The sequence below is a fragment of the Gadus morhua genome, chromosome 17 (genome assembly GCF_902167405.1).
Source record: "Gadus morhua chromosome 17, gadMor3.0, whole genome shotgun sequence".
Taxonomy (NCBI): domain Eukaryota; kingdom Metazoa; phylum Chordata; class Actinopteri; order Gadiformes; family Gadidae; genus Gadus; species Gadus morhua.
In genome coordinates this window covers 17,232,995-17,250,235 of record NC_044064.1, presented here as the reverse complement: position 1 = coordinate 17,250,235, position 17,241 = coordinate 17,232,995, and the positions used below count along the sequence as shown (strand labels likewise).

Here is a 17,241-nt window from a genome sequence, read left to right as displayed (position 1 = left end):
TTGCAACTGTTTAATTTGGAAAATCTCTCAGTGGTGCATTTGGAAGTGCCATTGGCTTCTCCTGGATTGGGATAACATGTTTATTTTGTTTATTGAGATGCTTTTGCTTGGTTGCCAGTAAAGATTATTTACAAGATTTGCCCGTTTAGTCTGCTTTTATTTGGAACAATTGTTGAAAATACTCAACAGGGAGGGTGGGCCTAGTCCTTTTAAATTATGTTCATTCTTAGAAAGAAAGGAATCATCACAGTTATGGATTCACATGTGTGCATTAACCCTTGTATGTTCAACCCGCTGAGACATTGGTCTCCTCCTAACCAGCAGTATTGTTCACCACCGTCACCCTACACCCTCTCTTTCTCTCGTTCTCCTCCTTGTGAGTGTGTCACCCTGGATCGCCCCTCTCTCTCCCCTCCCCGACCCCTGGCCTCCCCTTCTTTGAGGCCTGTTAACCCTGACACCTTGTCCTACCCCGTGGTCCTGACAGCCAGGCTGTGTGGTAAAGCTCTTGTTCCTGCTGCTTCCCCCTATCATACGCTAGCCCGGAGCCGCATCCCCCGTCCCAGCATGTCACAGGGCTGCAGCCGCGACACCAGTCGTGAGAGTAGCCGGGACACCAGCCCTGCACGGGGCTTCACGTCTCTGGGTGAGTACTGACCAGAACGGCCTCCAACCCCCCGGTATGGAGCCCAGAGGCTGTTCCAAAAAGAGAAGAGAATAATCCACACTGAACCAAACAGCTGCATGTGACTTTCTGTCTTTCTGTGTTTGATACAACTGCATGCCTCTGTTGTATGTTTCTGTGACGGATGTGTTCCTTGGTGACCATGAGATATTATTTTGTCTCATCTATGGTCCAATGATCCTGTTCTCGACCTTTGCTGTTTCTCTTGTCTGTCAGTCATGCCAATCATTCTCTCTCTCTTTCTCCTGTCTCTGCATGGACTAATTTATAAATATCATAGAGTGGAGGTTTGCCGTTGTGTTTGTAGATTACATTAAGATGTCATGTGCATTGAATGCCTCAAAACCACCTTGTGGTAGGTTGTGAGTGGCACTTCAGAAAGAAAGAACATGTATTATCTGTATGTATTATTGAACTAGCAGAGGAAGTGATGTCACAGTTCGGAAATCCAGGTGGCTACGATATCAAGGAATCTATGGCATTTATTTTCTCTTTAGCATATCCAGCTTCAAATGTCCATAGTCAACCCCACGTTAATACATAGTTCTACACATTGATTTGGATGTGAAAAGCTTGGTTCTGAAATCTGTAACTTGTAACAGTGCCTGTAATTTGTATTAATGCCTGTAAAGGTAATTGTTACGGTATCTCTAACTTATAACCGGACATGTAACTTATAACCATGTATGTAACATTACTTGTAACAGAAATAGTAGCTTTTAACAGTACATTTAACGTGTGACTGTGGATAGACTGTAATAGATATTGTCACAGTACCTGTACCTTTTAACAGTACCTGCAATTAATAACATCAGTTGTAACACGACCTGTAACAGCACTTGTATCACCATCTGTGACTTGTAACAGTCCCTGTAATAGTACTTGTAATAGTACTTTTAACAGCACCTTTAATTGTCACAATGTTACCTGTATCAGTACCTTTAACTTGTACCCATCCCTGTTGCAGCCCCTGTGCTGCTGTCTATCACTTTTAACCCCCCCTCCCTTCCGGGTGAACCCTCTCCCCTACAGCCTCCCGACATCAGTCTCGCTCCACCAGTGCTTTGTCCACAGCAGACCCCCACAGCCAGTCAGGTGACCTGCATGCCCCTAAGTATCCCCACCTCTCCGCCACTTCACCCCTCCTCCTAGTCTCATTCACCCCGTCCCTCCCTGTGATAAGCTCAGTGGATCCGTAGATTTGATGAGCCACCTGCATGCACCCAAGCACGAGTCTGTGACCAAATCGAAAACTATTATTCACTTTCTTTGGATGTATATATTTTTATTTCATATTTTTCATATATTTGCCTTTAAAAGAGACATGTGATGTTGCTTTTTGAGTTTTTTATTTATATTTGTATTTTTCTTTTGTATGTATTTATATATGAATGTATATATACGTTTTTCTATAGAAGTATATGTATATAATTCTTTATGTATATATTTTTTATATTGTTTAGCTGTTAAGAGAACTGTACCTGACTTGTGTTGTTGGTGAACTAATGTGATCTTTGTTGGTGTTGCTTGTGGTTGTTGTCTGTGTCGTTTGGTTAACTTTTATTTAATTCCCCACAAGTCAGCCTCCCATATTAGTAACGAGGAATGGGTTATTCTCTGTATTTATGTTCTTCAAATTCATACTTTGGCTCAGGCCTCTTTATTTATCATTGGGACTTATTTGATATTGCTATGAATGCTTCCTTTAAGGTTGTTTTGTTCATTTGAACCCCTAAAATCGTCATCTTCCATACGCCCTCTTAATGGTTTCTTCTTTGGTGTATGGGTTCACTTGTCCCTCTCTGACCTCCAAGCAATCCAGGTTCTTCATTTTGGGGTCTAACTTTCCTTTCTAAATGTTTATATTTTATTTTATTTTTACATTCCTGGGTATTCGGTGCTTGGAAACATGGATTTTCTCCTACTCCATGACCCTATGTAACTGGATTGAAGAGTTTGCTTAACAAAGGATCCCTTAAAGTGCATTTTTTGACAAGAGTATGCATTGTTGACAAGATAAAAAGGTACTATCCCATACATAATCCCAGACGGGATGTACAGGAAAGTATCCGAATTAATAGGAGATATAAATAAAAAGAAAATAGTAAAACTACAAAAAGATATACAGAAAACATGTCACACATACACGTAGTATGAGTGGTAGAATATTATGTGGTCACACTTTTTAAACACCACCGTCCATCCCCCCGCTCTCTGCGCCAGATCGCTATGGCCTGCTCCACCAGGCTAGAATCTCTGCGTCGGTCAACGCCATGAGGGTCCTGAACACCGGCACCGAGGTGGAGGCGGCCGTGGCAGACGCTCTGGTAGGTCACCTTGAGGCTCCCATGATGTACTGATCTGTGATGATGTAATTGGAATTCACCTAACAAGGTAACTGGTGACAAACAACTGGAGGATGTTGAGTTTCTATTCAGACATTGTTTGATTCACTATAGTCACAAGTCATTATAGCTTTGAAAATGAATGATTGAATTTAGATCGTGTTTTTGAATCCTTTGCCAATATAACATGTTAGGAGTCTACGGGCCCTATCTTGCATCCGGCGCAAGTGACTTAGTAAATGGCGCATGTGTCGTTGCTAGTTTACAACTGGCGCAGAGCGTTCTTTTCCCACCACCGCCACTCGCCGGTAAATTAGGGATTGATCATGCGCCCCAAGGGGCGGTTCGGCGGAAGGAGGAGGCGTGTTCTGGAGCAAAACGGTATTTTGCCGTTTCTGAATACCATTGCGCTACTGACCAGGAAATACCTGGTTTAAAGTCAGTGGCGCGTTGTTCAGATGCTATTTTAAGGGCGCATGCATACATGCGCATGCGATGCATACGGATTGCTTGTGCATCTCGCGCTTACACTTTGCTTCTCCCATCTACCTAGCCGCACATTCTTGGTAAATTTTTTGGGAAAGAACAGCTGATGCAGCGGTAATAAGTTGTACTTTTAAATCAATGCATCTGCAAACAGCGTACAGCAAACACATATTTTTCTTGACAGAGACATCGTGTAGGCCCACATGCCCATAACTTTTAGGATTGATGAGTATTTGATCGTGAAAAAACATTGTTTGACCGCGAGTGAGTGTTAAAAAGAATGAATGAATGCGGGCGCGCGTGTGTGCTCTGTTTAAACACACGCAACCTAAACACGTAACGCATAATACAATCAATGGCAATGTCTATTACCGCGGGGACACATGCATATTAGGATAGCATACAATACTGATAAGAAACAATGTTTATAATGTATTGCGTATATCATTAAATAGAACCACAGTTACCGCATATCAGATGTTATATCATATACGTTTTCTTTGCCGAAATGTATTTGAGGACTCAGTATTTCTGAGTTGTGGAAGAAAACCCCTTATTCCATGTGTGAATTAGGCCATATTATTTGGCAATAAACTGAGCCATTTGCAGTTTGAAATTCATGTGCATCTGTCTCATCGGAGACTGCAGACGCGCTGTCAAAATATCAACTCGTCCGATTCAAATGCGCTCATGGCTCTTAAAGGGGATGGGAGCTGGCACTCTCATTGGTTTGTTGGACGTTACGCCCAAACCACACCTACGGGTAACTAGGCTGCTTCAGACCAACCCTTTTGACACTTGCGCCGCGACGCAAGTGTCATTTATCAGCCTGTAAAATAGCGATAGCGCCGTAGAACCGCCCACAAAGCTACTTGCGCTTTGCGCTTCCCACTTGCGTTTCAGACCGTTAAAATAGGGCCCTACATGTTGATCTGCATTTGTATTTGTTCAAAAAAATTTTAACAAATGGCGTATTTCACCCATAGACCTGCTATAGATTCCTTGAAACTGATATCTTAAATAACCTTTTCCTGTTTAAACTGTTCAAATCCTAACCTTTTAAAACCTCTCCCCCCCCCCTCCTTTTTCTGTCTCCCCTTGGATGTTCAGCTATTAGGAGACTCCAGGAACAAGGTAGTTGTCCAGTTCTCTCTCGCCACATACTCAAACATGCTAGCATCTCCACTCAGTTCACCGACTGGCAGCTTCCCAACTTTTCGTTTCATCACCCACCTCCAAATTTTCTTTTCACTTTAGTTTTCCATTAGGTCCATCCCAATCCCTGCTTTTCAAACCAGTGTGTTTTGTGATTCTGATCATTTTGTATCACACATTGTGATGTTTTTTAGTTTTTCTGTGAATTGTTTAAATTCAGCCATATCACACCATTTATAATCAAGACACAAGCATTCTATTGTTAAGTATTTATTTGCTTTAATTGCAGCTGTGCATTTTAAACATTGTTGTAATCAAACTCTGAGCTCTGTAATCGTGGAACAAATCCTAGGCCGATCTCTAACCTTGTGATCAAACCTTGGTTAATCTCTACCATTGAGTAGTTTTTGTCATAAACAAACTTATTCTAAAATCTATCATTGTGTAGTTTTGTCATAATCAAACCTTGGCTTATCTCTACCATTGATTAGTTATGTTGTGATCAAACCTAGTCTTATCTCTACCATTGTGTAGTTTTGTCATAAACAAACCTAGTCTAATCTCTACCATTGTGTCGTTTTTTGTCAATTTATTTATTTATTTATGTAGCACAATCAACCCTACCCTGTTTTGTTGTGATAGTACCTAGGTCAAATTCCTGCCTCTAAGTTTATCGTAATGGAACTTGCACTATACTGTACCGCAGTGGTTCTTTGACTTTAGTACCACTAAATTATCATTAAGATCTTTCGCGGTCCACCTCATGCAAAAAATTCTAAATACGCAAATACACACGCAGTCAAAATATGTATATGTATATCATAAAGAAATAATAACAAGAAACTATATTACTGAACAATATTTATGTCATTATTCAGAATTATCTATATTGCTTTTAAAATCATTGTAAATGTATCCGTGTCATTAATTACGTCACATGTAACCTTGCAGTACCCTCAGATTTCCACCATTGTTTAGTTTTGATAATAACAAGAAACTATATTTACTGAACAATATTTATGTCATTAGTCACAATTATTTATATTGCTTTTACAATCATTATAATGTATCCATTTCATTAATTACGTCACATGTAACCTTGCAGTACCCTCGCATTTCCACCATTGTCTAGTTTTGACATAATTACGTACGACTAACCCTTGCCCCTCGCCCCTCCCCACAGCGGAAGCCAATGGGACGGCGGTACGAGTCGCCGGGTATGTACTCGGACGACGACGCCAACAGCGACGCGTCCAGCGCCTGCTCGGAGCGCTCGTATGGCTCCCGCAACGGCAGCATTCCCCACTACCTGCGTCAGACGGAGGACGTGGCGGAGGTCCTCAACCACTGCGCCAGCTCCAACTGGTCCCGAGAGGAAGGAGGGCCTGCTGGGCCTGCAGAACCTGCTCAAGAGCCAGAGAATACTGAGGTGGGGTCGCCTGTGATGGGATACACTGATCTGGTGCTGCTGGTTCTGCTGTGATTGAACCGACAGCACCTAACTAATGAAACTTAATGTATTTATTTCTTTAATACCCCATTCTCCATGTCTGGCTTCAGTGATGACCAAATATAAGTGAGCGATTTTGTTGGCGATACTGGACCGTAGTTAGAGGAGAATCCAAAAGAAATGTAAATAACCGTCACCTAGGCTAATCAAAACGTTGTTTTGCCACATCTTGCATGAAAACCTCTGTGGCAGATCCACACGTAATAGTCAGTACGTTTACATACACAGCTTAATCAGATTAAGGCCATAGTTCGATTATGCTCCTCAATCGGACAACTGCAATCGTCTGAGTATACATGGCGGTGAAAAAATCGATTCATTGGCCGAAACATTTCTTTCCCCGGTACGATAGTGGCGCTGTGCCCATTTCAACTAGTGGTAATAGAGCCACCGGTTGACCTCTTTACGTCACTAGCAACAACAAACTCAGGCGGGCCGCAGCATTCGAGAAAGATATTTTCAGTAGACAGCTGTCACTTCGGGTCCATGTCATTTCTCCAACGCTAAATTGTTCCTACCTCTCGGTCGTATGCAGACTCCTCCGGCGGCGGAGCAGCGGGAGGAAAAATGGACCCAAAGTGAACTGACAGCTGTCCCACATACGGCAACGATCCCTTTCTCCTCTATGTCGCGTTTCAATATGGACTTCAGAGAGTCAAAGCCAAAGTTCCTTTACCCCAATTCCTTCTCCACCATGGCCGAGATAACCCTCACTACGAGTATTTACTTGTTGCTGACGTACCAGAGAGTCGGAGAACCTGACGTAGTCTATACGATTGATAATATCAGAGAATATCCCCGTCAGTTCGGCCGCGGCGCAATGAATGAATAAAGATCGTAAAAAAACATTTATTTTGACAGATGTTCCCGAAGTTACTACTTTACAACCTCGTTGATGACCAACATTTAGAAACGCATGTACTTTTATTTCAGCCTTGGGTGGAAATCGAAATGTTACACCTTTCCTGCTGTCGGCTCCCAGACCCTATTCGAGGAGCACAGGAGAGACGTTCCCTCCAGGGCCAATGCTATTTCTCTCTTTCCCCTCATCTGAGAAAACCCTGATTGCAACACGCATATCGGAATGTCTGGCGGACGTCAGCACCTGGACAACTGCCCATCACCTGAGGCTTAACCTCAACAAAACCGAGCTCCTCCTAATATCCCAGGAAAGACTGCCCACACATGGACTTACTGGTCACCGTCGAGGACATTACGGTATCTCCCTCTCCAACTGCCAGAAACCTCGGGGTGGTACTGGACAATCAATTATCCTGCACTGCAAACATCACTGCAGTTGCCCGATCCTGCAGATTTGCACTTAACAACATCCGCAGAATCCGGCCCTTCCTCACGATATATTGATGCACTTCTTATTACAAATGTACTTATTGTAAGTCGCTTCGGATAAAAGCGTCTGCTAAATGCCCTAAATGTAAATGTAAATGTTCTCTCGGGGGTAACACGCTTCACTTTGACCGGCAGTGGGTCTGCTTATAGGTCGGAATGAAGCGGCCACCGATTATTGACAGGGCTGGGTACATTATTCGTAGTTCCACTAACTTAACAGTACACGTCATTCACTAAACTGACACGCGCAACCGCTCGCATCTCCTCGCTCGTCCACTCACTCGCTGAAGTGACTTACACACACACAGACTGCCATTCTCCAGCACACACATACGCTACTCTCGTAACAGAAGCATAGTTTGTACTGAATTCATGGTTGATGATGATACACCTCTTATAGGGGGTAACTACATTTGCACAACACCGGCTTCCTCATCGTCTTCGCCACCTTTTTAAATAAATTGCCGTCTCTCGTTTTCCGACGGCGACAACAACTTGAATATCGTCTCCTTATACTTTTGGATCATGGCCCCCGGGAAAAGTCTCATTCATGTGCAGAACGCAAAATTCGAATCCATGCGATCCGACCCGATACATGCACACTTAATTTGACTAACAATCGAATGATCTAGGTGTCTTAATTCGACTATGAGTAACTCGATGCGAGTCGATTATAGTGTGACTAAGGTGTATACACGCATCTTAATAATCCACTCATAGTTGGACTAACCAAATAATTCGATTTTCTTGAGGGTCATGTAAACGCACTGAATGTCTCCCCATTATGAAAATCCTTTCATGATTAATTAATAAACAATGACCTAAAAAAACAGAGTAACTAACTGTAGCAGGTTCAGAGAGCGCACGGAGGCCACAGTTCGTCTTCCCGCACTGGGAGCGTCTTTATTGCAAAGCGTAACAAAACTAAAATAGAAAGTAATGTCCAGGAGAGTCCTCGCGTTTGCGATCCACGACATGCGATCTCTGGTACGGAACGCGTTGGACCTCTCTCTCTCTGCTCCCCGGTTCCCCTACTAACCACAAAGCAGGCACATAAATACAAACATTCCCTGATTGGCCTGAGTGCTGACACCTGCTCGCACTCAGGTCCAACGCCCCCAGCCAATCCGGTGCGCTCCCAACCTGCCCATACTCCCCCTGCAGGCCGGACGTCACAACGTCCCCCCATACTAACATTCAATTGTTTCTGGGCTTACAAATTTGCGGCGGCAATTGTGATTTGCCGTCACGATGTACAAGATTAGTTGGGCATGACTTAAGTATATTTATACATTATATACATTTTTTTAACCCAAGATTTGCAAGAGGGATTTATCATAAACATCAATCCCGATGCCCCAGTGCAGTGACGGGGACACTGTGCTGTGGAAGGCGCCGTCCTTCGGAGGAGATGTAAAAACCCGAGGTCCTGACTCACTGTGGTCATAAAACATCCAAGGGCATCGCAAAGAGTAGGGGGTTTTCCCGGTGTCCTGGCCCTACTAGGCTCATTCAATCTGGCCCCCTAATCATACTGCTGTATAATTGGCTGACTCATTAATCCCCTTACTCTCCACCTCATGCTGGTGTGTGGTGAGCGTTCTGGCACAGATTGGCTGCTGTGCATCACCCAAGTGGGTGCTACACACTGGTGGTGCTTAGTGAGGTCCCACCTTCACTGTAAAGCGTCCTTGAGTGTCTAGAAAAGCACTATATAAAATTAAATCCATTATTATTATTATGAGTTTTAATGTTTTGTTTGTTACCATGTTTTCTGCAGCCGTGTAGAACTGAAGAGGCTTTGTGAAATCTTCACCAGGATGTTTGCCGATCCCCATAGCAAGGTATGATCTTGAGCCAATGCTATTTTCCAGCAACACACATACGCATCTTCTTCAGTGTTTTAGGTTAGCAATCATAACAATAAGCATGTGTTTTCATTATCATGATCGGCACCTGTCGCATAACAACCATGCAGTGACTTGAAACTAAATGTGTCTCTCTCTCTTGATCGTTGCCTGTTGCCTGCCATGGTGTGGATTTAACCACAGAGGGTAAGTGTGCGTGTGTATGTGTGTGTGTGTGTGTGTAGATTCCACCCAAAAAGGCCCTTTTATTTACCATGAAGCACATTCGCAAATAAATACAGAATAGCTCCTCCTGCTTGTATGTAAGCCGGCAGCAATGTATGACGATTCCCCCCTCCCCCCAGGTTTTCAGCATGTTCCTGGAGACGCTCGTGGACTTTGTGACGGTGCACCGGGACGACCTGCAGGACTGGCTCTTTGTCCTGCTTACCCAGCTGCTGAAGAAGATGGGTGCGGACCTGCTGGGGCTCTGTGCAGGCCAAAGTCCAGAAGGCCCTGGACATCACACGGTGAGGACCACCCCGACGCTGAGACAGTCAGCAATCTTTAATCATTTTGGTTTTGTTATCTATTTATTATTATTTTGTTAATTATTAGTCTAATTTATTAGTCTAAATTAATGTTGTTGTTTTTTTTGTTTGTTGTAATAACCAGTTCTCAAGATTCTCATTACCTTAAGAGAATAGGAAGTATTATTAATATTGGGAATAGGGCTGGCGAAAATGTAAAATATTCATGACTGACCACCGAGCCTCATTAACCGGTTGAAACCGGTTAACTGGGCAGATTAAAATGTGCTATTTGAAATAACAGCCATTTCGAGCCGCGCCAACCGCCTGCTATTTCGTAACTCTGCTTATCCCTCTCCCGTTCTGCCTCCGACTCACACACTGGCTCTGAGGCAGTGGCTCTAAGCGCCACACGACCTGTTTTTGAATTGAAACACGAGGCATGCTTACTGCAAGTTGACCGTGTGTAGAGAGCGGGCTCGAACGCCCACAATGAGCAGCGTTAGGAGTTCATTTGAAACATTGCCCGCGGCTCATTAAAGAAAATGACAGCTCCGAAGAGACGCCGCTTGTTTAGTTGGGAGGAGACGGAAAAATTTAGTATGTGGCATAGTTTTTTTCACTTCACACAAAAAGATCTTGGAATGAGATGGCTAACTGTAGTCTTATAGCGTTTAGTCTACTTAGTCTACTTACTATTTCCTCAAGGTTAATTTGAATAACTGTTCATGGCACTACTCCTGGAACCATCACCTTATCGTGGTGGATAGGTTTTCGTGTCCCTGTGAACCTGAGGGCTGTGTTGTCTGGAGCCTTCCTACCCGGAGGAAGCCTGGGGCCCCTGCCTGGAGCGGCCCAGACGGAGGGCTCTTCGGTGAGCACCTGGTGCCGGTTTGCCATGGAGCCCGGTCGGGCACACCCCGAAAATGCGATGTGGCAACACCCCCCCGCTGTCCTGTGGGCCCACCACCTGCAGGACGACCCGCTGGGGCGTGGTGCTCTGCCAAATGGGTGGCAGTGAAGGTCAGGGGTCTCAGCGGACCAGACACCGAGCGGCAGAAACTGGCTCTGGGGATGTGGAATGTCACCTCACCTTGGGGAAAGGAACTTTAGCTTGTGAGAGAGACGGAGCGCTACCAATTAGATGTGGTGGGGCAAACCTCCACGCACAATCTCAGCTCTGGTACTGTACTCCTGGATAGGGGTTGGACTCTCTTCACCGAAGTTGCTGCCTCACAGGGCGCCTCACGGGCTGGGCAGGTGTGGGGATACTCATAAATCCCGGCCGCGGTGTTGGAGTTTACCCCGATGGACGAGAGGGACGCCTCCCTATGCCTAAGGGTGACGGGGCGGAAAAATGCAGACTGTAAGGGCTTCACCGACGCCGTGTCCTGACACCTGCTGCCCGGCCTCTTCTTATCTGAGGCAGGGACAGGGAGGAGGTCTGTGTGTCAAAGAAGCACTCCTGTGTGCACCGAACGGCCATTCTGTGCAAATGCACCGAACATCAGTTCAGAGCACTCTGCTTTCTTGGAGACCCTGAATGGAGTCCTGTATGGGCTCCAGTAGGAAACTCCTCAGTTCTGCTGGGAGACTTCAACGCCCACGTGGGCAACAATGACGACACCTGCAAAGCTGCAAACTTGTCGCTTTTCGGCGACAGTCATTCACGTGAATCGTGTAGAACCGGAGAGTTTTGTTTTGTTTTGGGGGGGGGGGGGGGGTCCAGAATTGCGAAAAATTATTGGATCATTCTTATAATTGACATTTCTCTGGGGCCAATCGGAATCTCAGCACTTGCTTCAGAATCTTTCTTATAATTGACATGTCTCTGGGTCAAATCGGAATCTTGAAGCACACAGCGCCAACTGAGCTCGCCATTGGATGAGACGGTCGCCTGGCTACCGCGCATGCGCATCCGCATCGGCATGCGCATGCATGCGGCCAAACAACGCAAGAGAGCTTGCGAAACACTCGTCCAGAGGGGTGTTCCACGAACGGAGGTTTAGCAAACACTGAGTCAAACGCTGAACTCTAGGTTGATTTACCCTATGCTGACTAACCCAGAGTTTTCGGTTCCACAGCAGCGGTTATGCATTAGTTCAAATCAACTCGGGGTTGGTTAACACAGGGTTGTGCGCGTCCACGCCAAACTTAAAAAGACGTGATGTATGGATCAGGGAAACCCTGATCAAAATGGCGAAACGGGCCGCTTATTTCAATGAAATGGAACTTCAGGTTCTCCTGGAGAGCTATGATGAGGAGAAGGACATTATCACAAGAAAACTGAACGCTAAAGGCCTCTGCAACCCGGAGAACCAAAGCCTGGCAGCGGATCGCTGACCGTGTAAATGCGTTAGTTACACGTCAAAAGCATGATCCTTAATATTTGAGCCATGAATATATAAATATCCCAGTTAAGCATTCTTAAAGATCCTACCACATAACCCCTTTCTTCTAAAAAAAAAACATACAAACTGGTAAGCTTTTCCCACCATCGTATTGGTATAAATTTATATGAGCCATTTTTTTAAGCCAATCGTGAAAAGGCCGACAGTCGTCAGACTGGATCTGGCCCTCAAATTGTCTTGACCCCGGTGGAGGAGCTGTTAATAAACATAAATTCAGGGCGCCCTGGCATGGAGTGGGTACCTGGAGGTACCCACCTCCTCAGAGATTCAGGGGCCAATACCCCACTGGTTTGAATGTAGGTTTTTTTGTGTTTTCTTGTATTTTAGATTTTTTGGCCTTCGAAGTAAACACATGCAAACATGTGCTTGCCACAAGCGCATACTATTCCAAATGTTTTTTTTTCGGTAACTGGGTAGAAACCTAAAAGTGACAATTCATCAACTCAGATCAAGATGGATTAGTGCGTGTAACGATCAACTATTCTCCAGTGGATGCAAGTCCGTCAGGACTATTTTATACACAATATATACATATACACAATATATACATATATATTGTAAGTGCCTCTCGGCATAGTACTCAGACAATATTGCTCTTTGTATGATAGGAGGCCGATACAAATCTTGGATGGGTCATCTGAAAGGACTGAGATGTGCTCAGCATCTCCAACATTATAGCCTAGATAAAAGTACCATTTGCAAAAAACGGAGGGCTACGCAAATAGTCCTGGAGTGAACTGAGGCCAGGTCCTCGATTGGTAGTGTTGGCTATGTAAGGCTATTTAAATATATTAAAGATTTGCGCGAGAATCTATAGGCCTATCTCTCCACTCCAGCAAAAAGTCATTTGATATGCCAAGATGTCGAGCCGTGGTCTTATTCAATCGCTCCCGGTGGATTGCACGTATAATTTGCGCTCCGAAATCAGCAGTTCTCTCATCAATAGGGCATGCCATTGTGAAACACATGAATCTGCGGTGAACGCGGGTTTAAATACCAAAACCGGGTTATGTTTCAAACTTAACCTGCGCAAAACCTGCTCCGACCAGGTTTGATTCAGAGCATATGTTTCTATAGCAACTAACATACCGTGATCCTTTTGGAACGGAAAACCTAGGGTTACAGCAAACCCTGGGTTAACTTACCCGGTTATGTGATAAAACCGGCTTTGTGGAACACCCCACAGGCTAAGAGACAAAAAAATTGTGACAGTTGTCAATAAAATATTTTTTATAAGCCTCAAGGATGTTTTGACATTGATTTTTGATAAAGTATGCTGAGTTTTGTTAAGTCACGCTCAGACTAGTGTCATTTGTATATTACAATCAAAAAAAAAATCCCCCGTGACACTGTCACCTTTTTTCCTCTGAGGAGTTTGCAGGTCTGCACCTGGAGAGGCTTGGTGGGGAGGAACGGCCTCCCTGATCTAAACCAGAGTGGTCCGTCTGTTGTAAAAGACCTCTGTGCGAGATAGAACCGGCTTCCCGACCACAATCAGGTGTTGAGTTGGAACAGGGAATGGGGAAGACTCTGGACATACCTGATAAGCCCAAACGGGTAGTGCGGGCGAATTGGGAACCTCTGGAGGAGGCCTCGGTCCAAGTGATCTTCAACCCACACCTCTGGCAGAGCTTTTCTGGCGTGTTCAAGACCTCCATTGCTGAAGCTGCGACGGTGAGCTACGGCCTCAGTCTGGCACGGTCTTAGGTTCCTCAATGGGCGGTAACCCTCGAACACCAGGTTGAACACCGGTGGTCAGAGACACCGTCCGACTGAAGAAGGAGTCCCTCCGGGATATTTTATCCCGGAGGGCTCCTGAGGCTGTTGCGGGGTAACGACAGGCTTGAAGAACTGAAGCCGCTGCCGTGTCGGAGGCAAAGCAGCGGGTGTGGGAGAAGGTTCGGAGAGGCTGTGGAGAAGGACTTTCTGTCGGCACCAAAGTGTTTCTGGAAGACCATTCGGCACATCAGGAGGGGGAAATGGGGAACCATCCAAGCTATGTACAGTAAGGAGGGGACTCTGTTGACCTCAACACTTTGAGGACTCCTGAATCCGACTAACACGCCCTCTATGATGGAGGCAGAGCTTAGGGCTGATGTGGGTTTGTCGTCAATTTTCCCTGGTGGAAGTCACTGAAGTAGTCAAACATCTCCTCAGTGGCAAAGCCCAAAGGAATGATGAGATCCAGACAGAAATGCTGAAAGCTCTGGTCATTGAGGGGCTTGGTTGACACGTCTATTCAACATTGAGTAGGAGTCTGGTACAGCGCCAAAGGTTCCCCTGGTTCCCCTGTCAAAGAGTGGACCAGAGAGAGTGCTAATTACTGGGTTATCATACTACTCACCCTCCCTGGTAAAGTCTACTCTAAGGTGCTGGAAAGGATGATTCGGCCGATTGTCAAACCTCAGATTGAAGAGGAACAATGTGGTTTCTGGCCCGCCCTGGGACGTGGAAACTACGGACGAGCTCATTCACTCTTGCAAGGATCCTGGAGGTGGCCTGGGAGTATGCCCATCCGGTATGCCCATCCTGGGTGCCCAAGGAGAAACTGGGGTGAGGTGGTCACTCCTCAGGGCCATCCAATCTATGTACTCCCAAAGCAAGAGCTTTGTCTGCTTCTCGCAGCAAGTCTGTTTCGTTCCCGGTGGGTGTTGGCCTCCGCCAGGGCTGCACTTTGTGACCAATCCTGTTTGTGATATTGCATGGCCAGGATATCAAGTGTAGTCATGGTGGAGAGGGGTTGCAGTTTGTTGGTGGTGAGGATCTCATCACTGTTTTTTTGCAGATGATGTGGCCCTGATGGCATCATCAGCCTGTTGACGTTCAGCACTCACTTGATCAGCTTGCAGCTGAGTGTGAAGCGGCTGGGATGAGGATCAGCACCCACTTAATCTGAGGCTATGAATCTCAGCAGGAAACTAGTGGATGGCCTACTCCGGGTAGAAATGAGTAATTATTCAAAGTGGAGGAATTTAAGTACCTCAGGGTCTTGTTTGCGAGTGAGGGTACGATGGAGCGCGAGATTGTCCGGAGAATCTGAGCAGCAGGGGCGGTATTACGTTTGCTTCACTGCACCGCTTAGCTGCAAGGCAAAGCTCTCGATCTACCGGTTGATCTTCGTTCCTTTCCTCCCCTATGGTCATGAGGGATGGGTGATGACCCAAAGGACGAGGATTGCGGGTACAAGCGACCGAGATGGGTTTTCTCAGGAGGGTGGCTGGGGTCTCCCTTGGGATATGGTGAGAAGTTCAGCCATCCGTGAGGTATTTAGAAAGGAGGTCAGTTGAGGTGGTTCGGGCATCTGGTAAGGATGCCCACCCGGGCATGTGTTAGGGAGGTGTTCCAGGCACGACCAGTGTGGAGGAGACCTCGGACCCTGGACTAGGTGGAGAGATTATATCTCAACACTGGCCTGGGAATGCCTCGGGATACCCCCGTCAGAGATGGTCAATGTGGCCCAGGAAAGGGAAGTTTGGAGCTGCTGCCCCCGCAACCTGACCCCGGATAAGCGATTTTGACGATGGAGGATGAGGATGAGGATGAGGTTCATGGCACTATGACAATACTAATCATTGCTGGTGTGTTTTGTGTTCTTCAGGGATTCTTTCCCCTTCGATCAACAGTTTCAACATCCTGATGAGGTTCATCGTGGACCAAACTCAGACTCCTAACCTCAAGGTATGGCCGACTCAGTAGTATTGTTTGTTACAATGTATTGTATAAAAGCAATTTATCTGTCGTAAGGTTTGTCTTCACTTAAAAAAATAAATAACAAATCTTGATCCAATTTTAAAGCTGATTGTGTACTGTATTAGCTGTTTTTGATCATTTTGATCGTTTATTCTGTTTTGCCCATTTTATTGATGTAGTGGCAGTGGGGCTCCCCTACCCGCCTACCTACGTGACTGATTCCCCCTTACCCCTGCCTGGTACTAAAGTGAATCTGAATCCTCTGGAAAAGTGAACTTAGTTGACTGGGATAAAAGCGCATTTTAAATGAATCAATACAGCAAACGGTATCAGAAAGCATGGGGAATGCAAATTGAACCCCAATATTGAAGATAGACTCTTGGTCTGGGACCTGTGATGTGGTGGGCTGAGCTAGTGTGTCGTTTCCGCAGGTCAAGGTGGCCATCCTCAAGTACATTGAGTCCCTGGCACGGCACATGGATCCTGGGGACTTCGTCAACTCGAGCGAGACGCGCCTGGCCGTGTCCCGTATCATCACCTGGACCACCGAACCCAAGAGCTCCGACTGTTCGCAAGGTGGGAGAAAGCTTCCGGTCACAGCCGGTCGTACAATGCCTCCACCTCTTCCTCTAGAGGCTGGGCCTCGTGGGGAGGTGTTTTCTTGGTATCAGTCAAGATCCTCTTTAGGAGTAATTATTCCATAAATCCACCTCAATCCACTCCACCTAATGTCACCTTTAAAGGTTACCTGATGACTTTAAACAGCAGCAATCATTTCAATTAACTTTTTATTCCATCATGATCAACAATGTGAGACAGTGAGAAAGTAAAAAATGCCTTGTGGAAAATGTCGGCTAACGACGGCTACCGATGTATTGCATTGTGATTGAGTAAACATTTTATATATACGTGTATATCAAAGTATGGGTTTAAATTGCTTGTTTTTATGCTCTTTCAGTGTTTTGAGGGAATAAAATGAGGGTGGCTTTACTCAATACATATTTCAAAAATGTGGAAACAATGAGCTACATTTGGATTAACACAGATGTGACTACAGCTATACTTGGGCCCCTGAATCGATTTAAAAAGACCAAGGGCCCTATCTTGCATCCGGCGCAAGTGACTTAGTCACTGGCGCATGTGTCGTTGCTAGTTTACAACTGGCGCAGAGCGTTCTTTTTCCCACCACCGCCACTCGCCGGTAAATTAGGGATTGATCATGCGCCCCAAGG

At 45.5% G+C, this 17,241-nt stretch overlaps 1 protein-coding gene across 1 annotated transcript in view; it reads left to right on the top strand.

Moving 5' to 3' along the window:
• Nucleotides 1–17,241, top strand: part of clasp1a (cytoplasmic linker associated protein 1a) — a 214,755-nt gene that overhangs the window by 121,498 nt on the left and 76,016 nt on the right. The window contains 13 exon segments of the mRNA XM_030338917.1: nucleotides 542–646; nucleotides 1,718–1,780; nucleotides 2,909–3,012; nucleotides 4,627–4,650; nucleotides 5,855–6,040; nucleotides 6,042–6,100; nucleotides 9,312–9,375; nucleotides 9,583–9,585; nucleotides 9,744–9,863; nucleotides 9,865–9,908; nucleotides 15,918–15,942; nucleotides 15,944–15,997; nucleotides 16,441–16,585. Of these exon segments, the coding sequence (XP_030194777.1) occupies nucleotides 542–646; nucleotides 1,718–1,780; nucleotides 2,909–3,012; nucleotides 4,627–4,650; nucleotides 5,855–6,040; nucleotides 6,042–6,100; nucleotides 9,312–9,375; nucleotides 9,583–9,585; nucleotides 9,744–9,863; nucleotides 9,865–9,908; nucleotides 15,918–15,942; nucleotides 15,944–15,997; nucleotides 16,441–16,585 (996 nt within the window).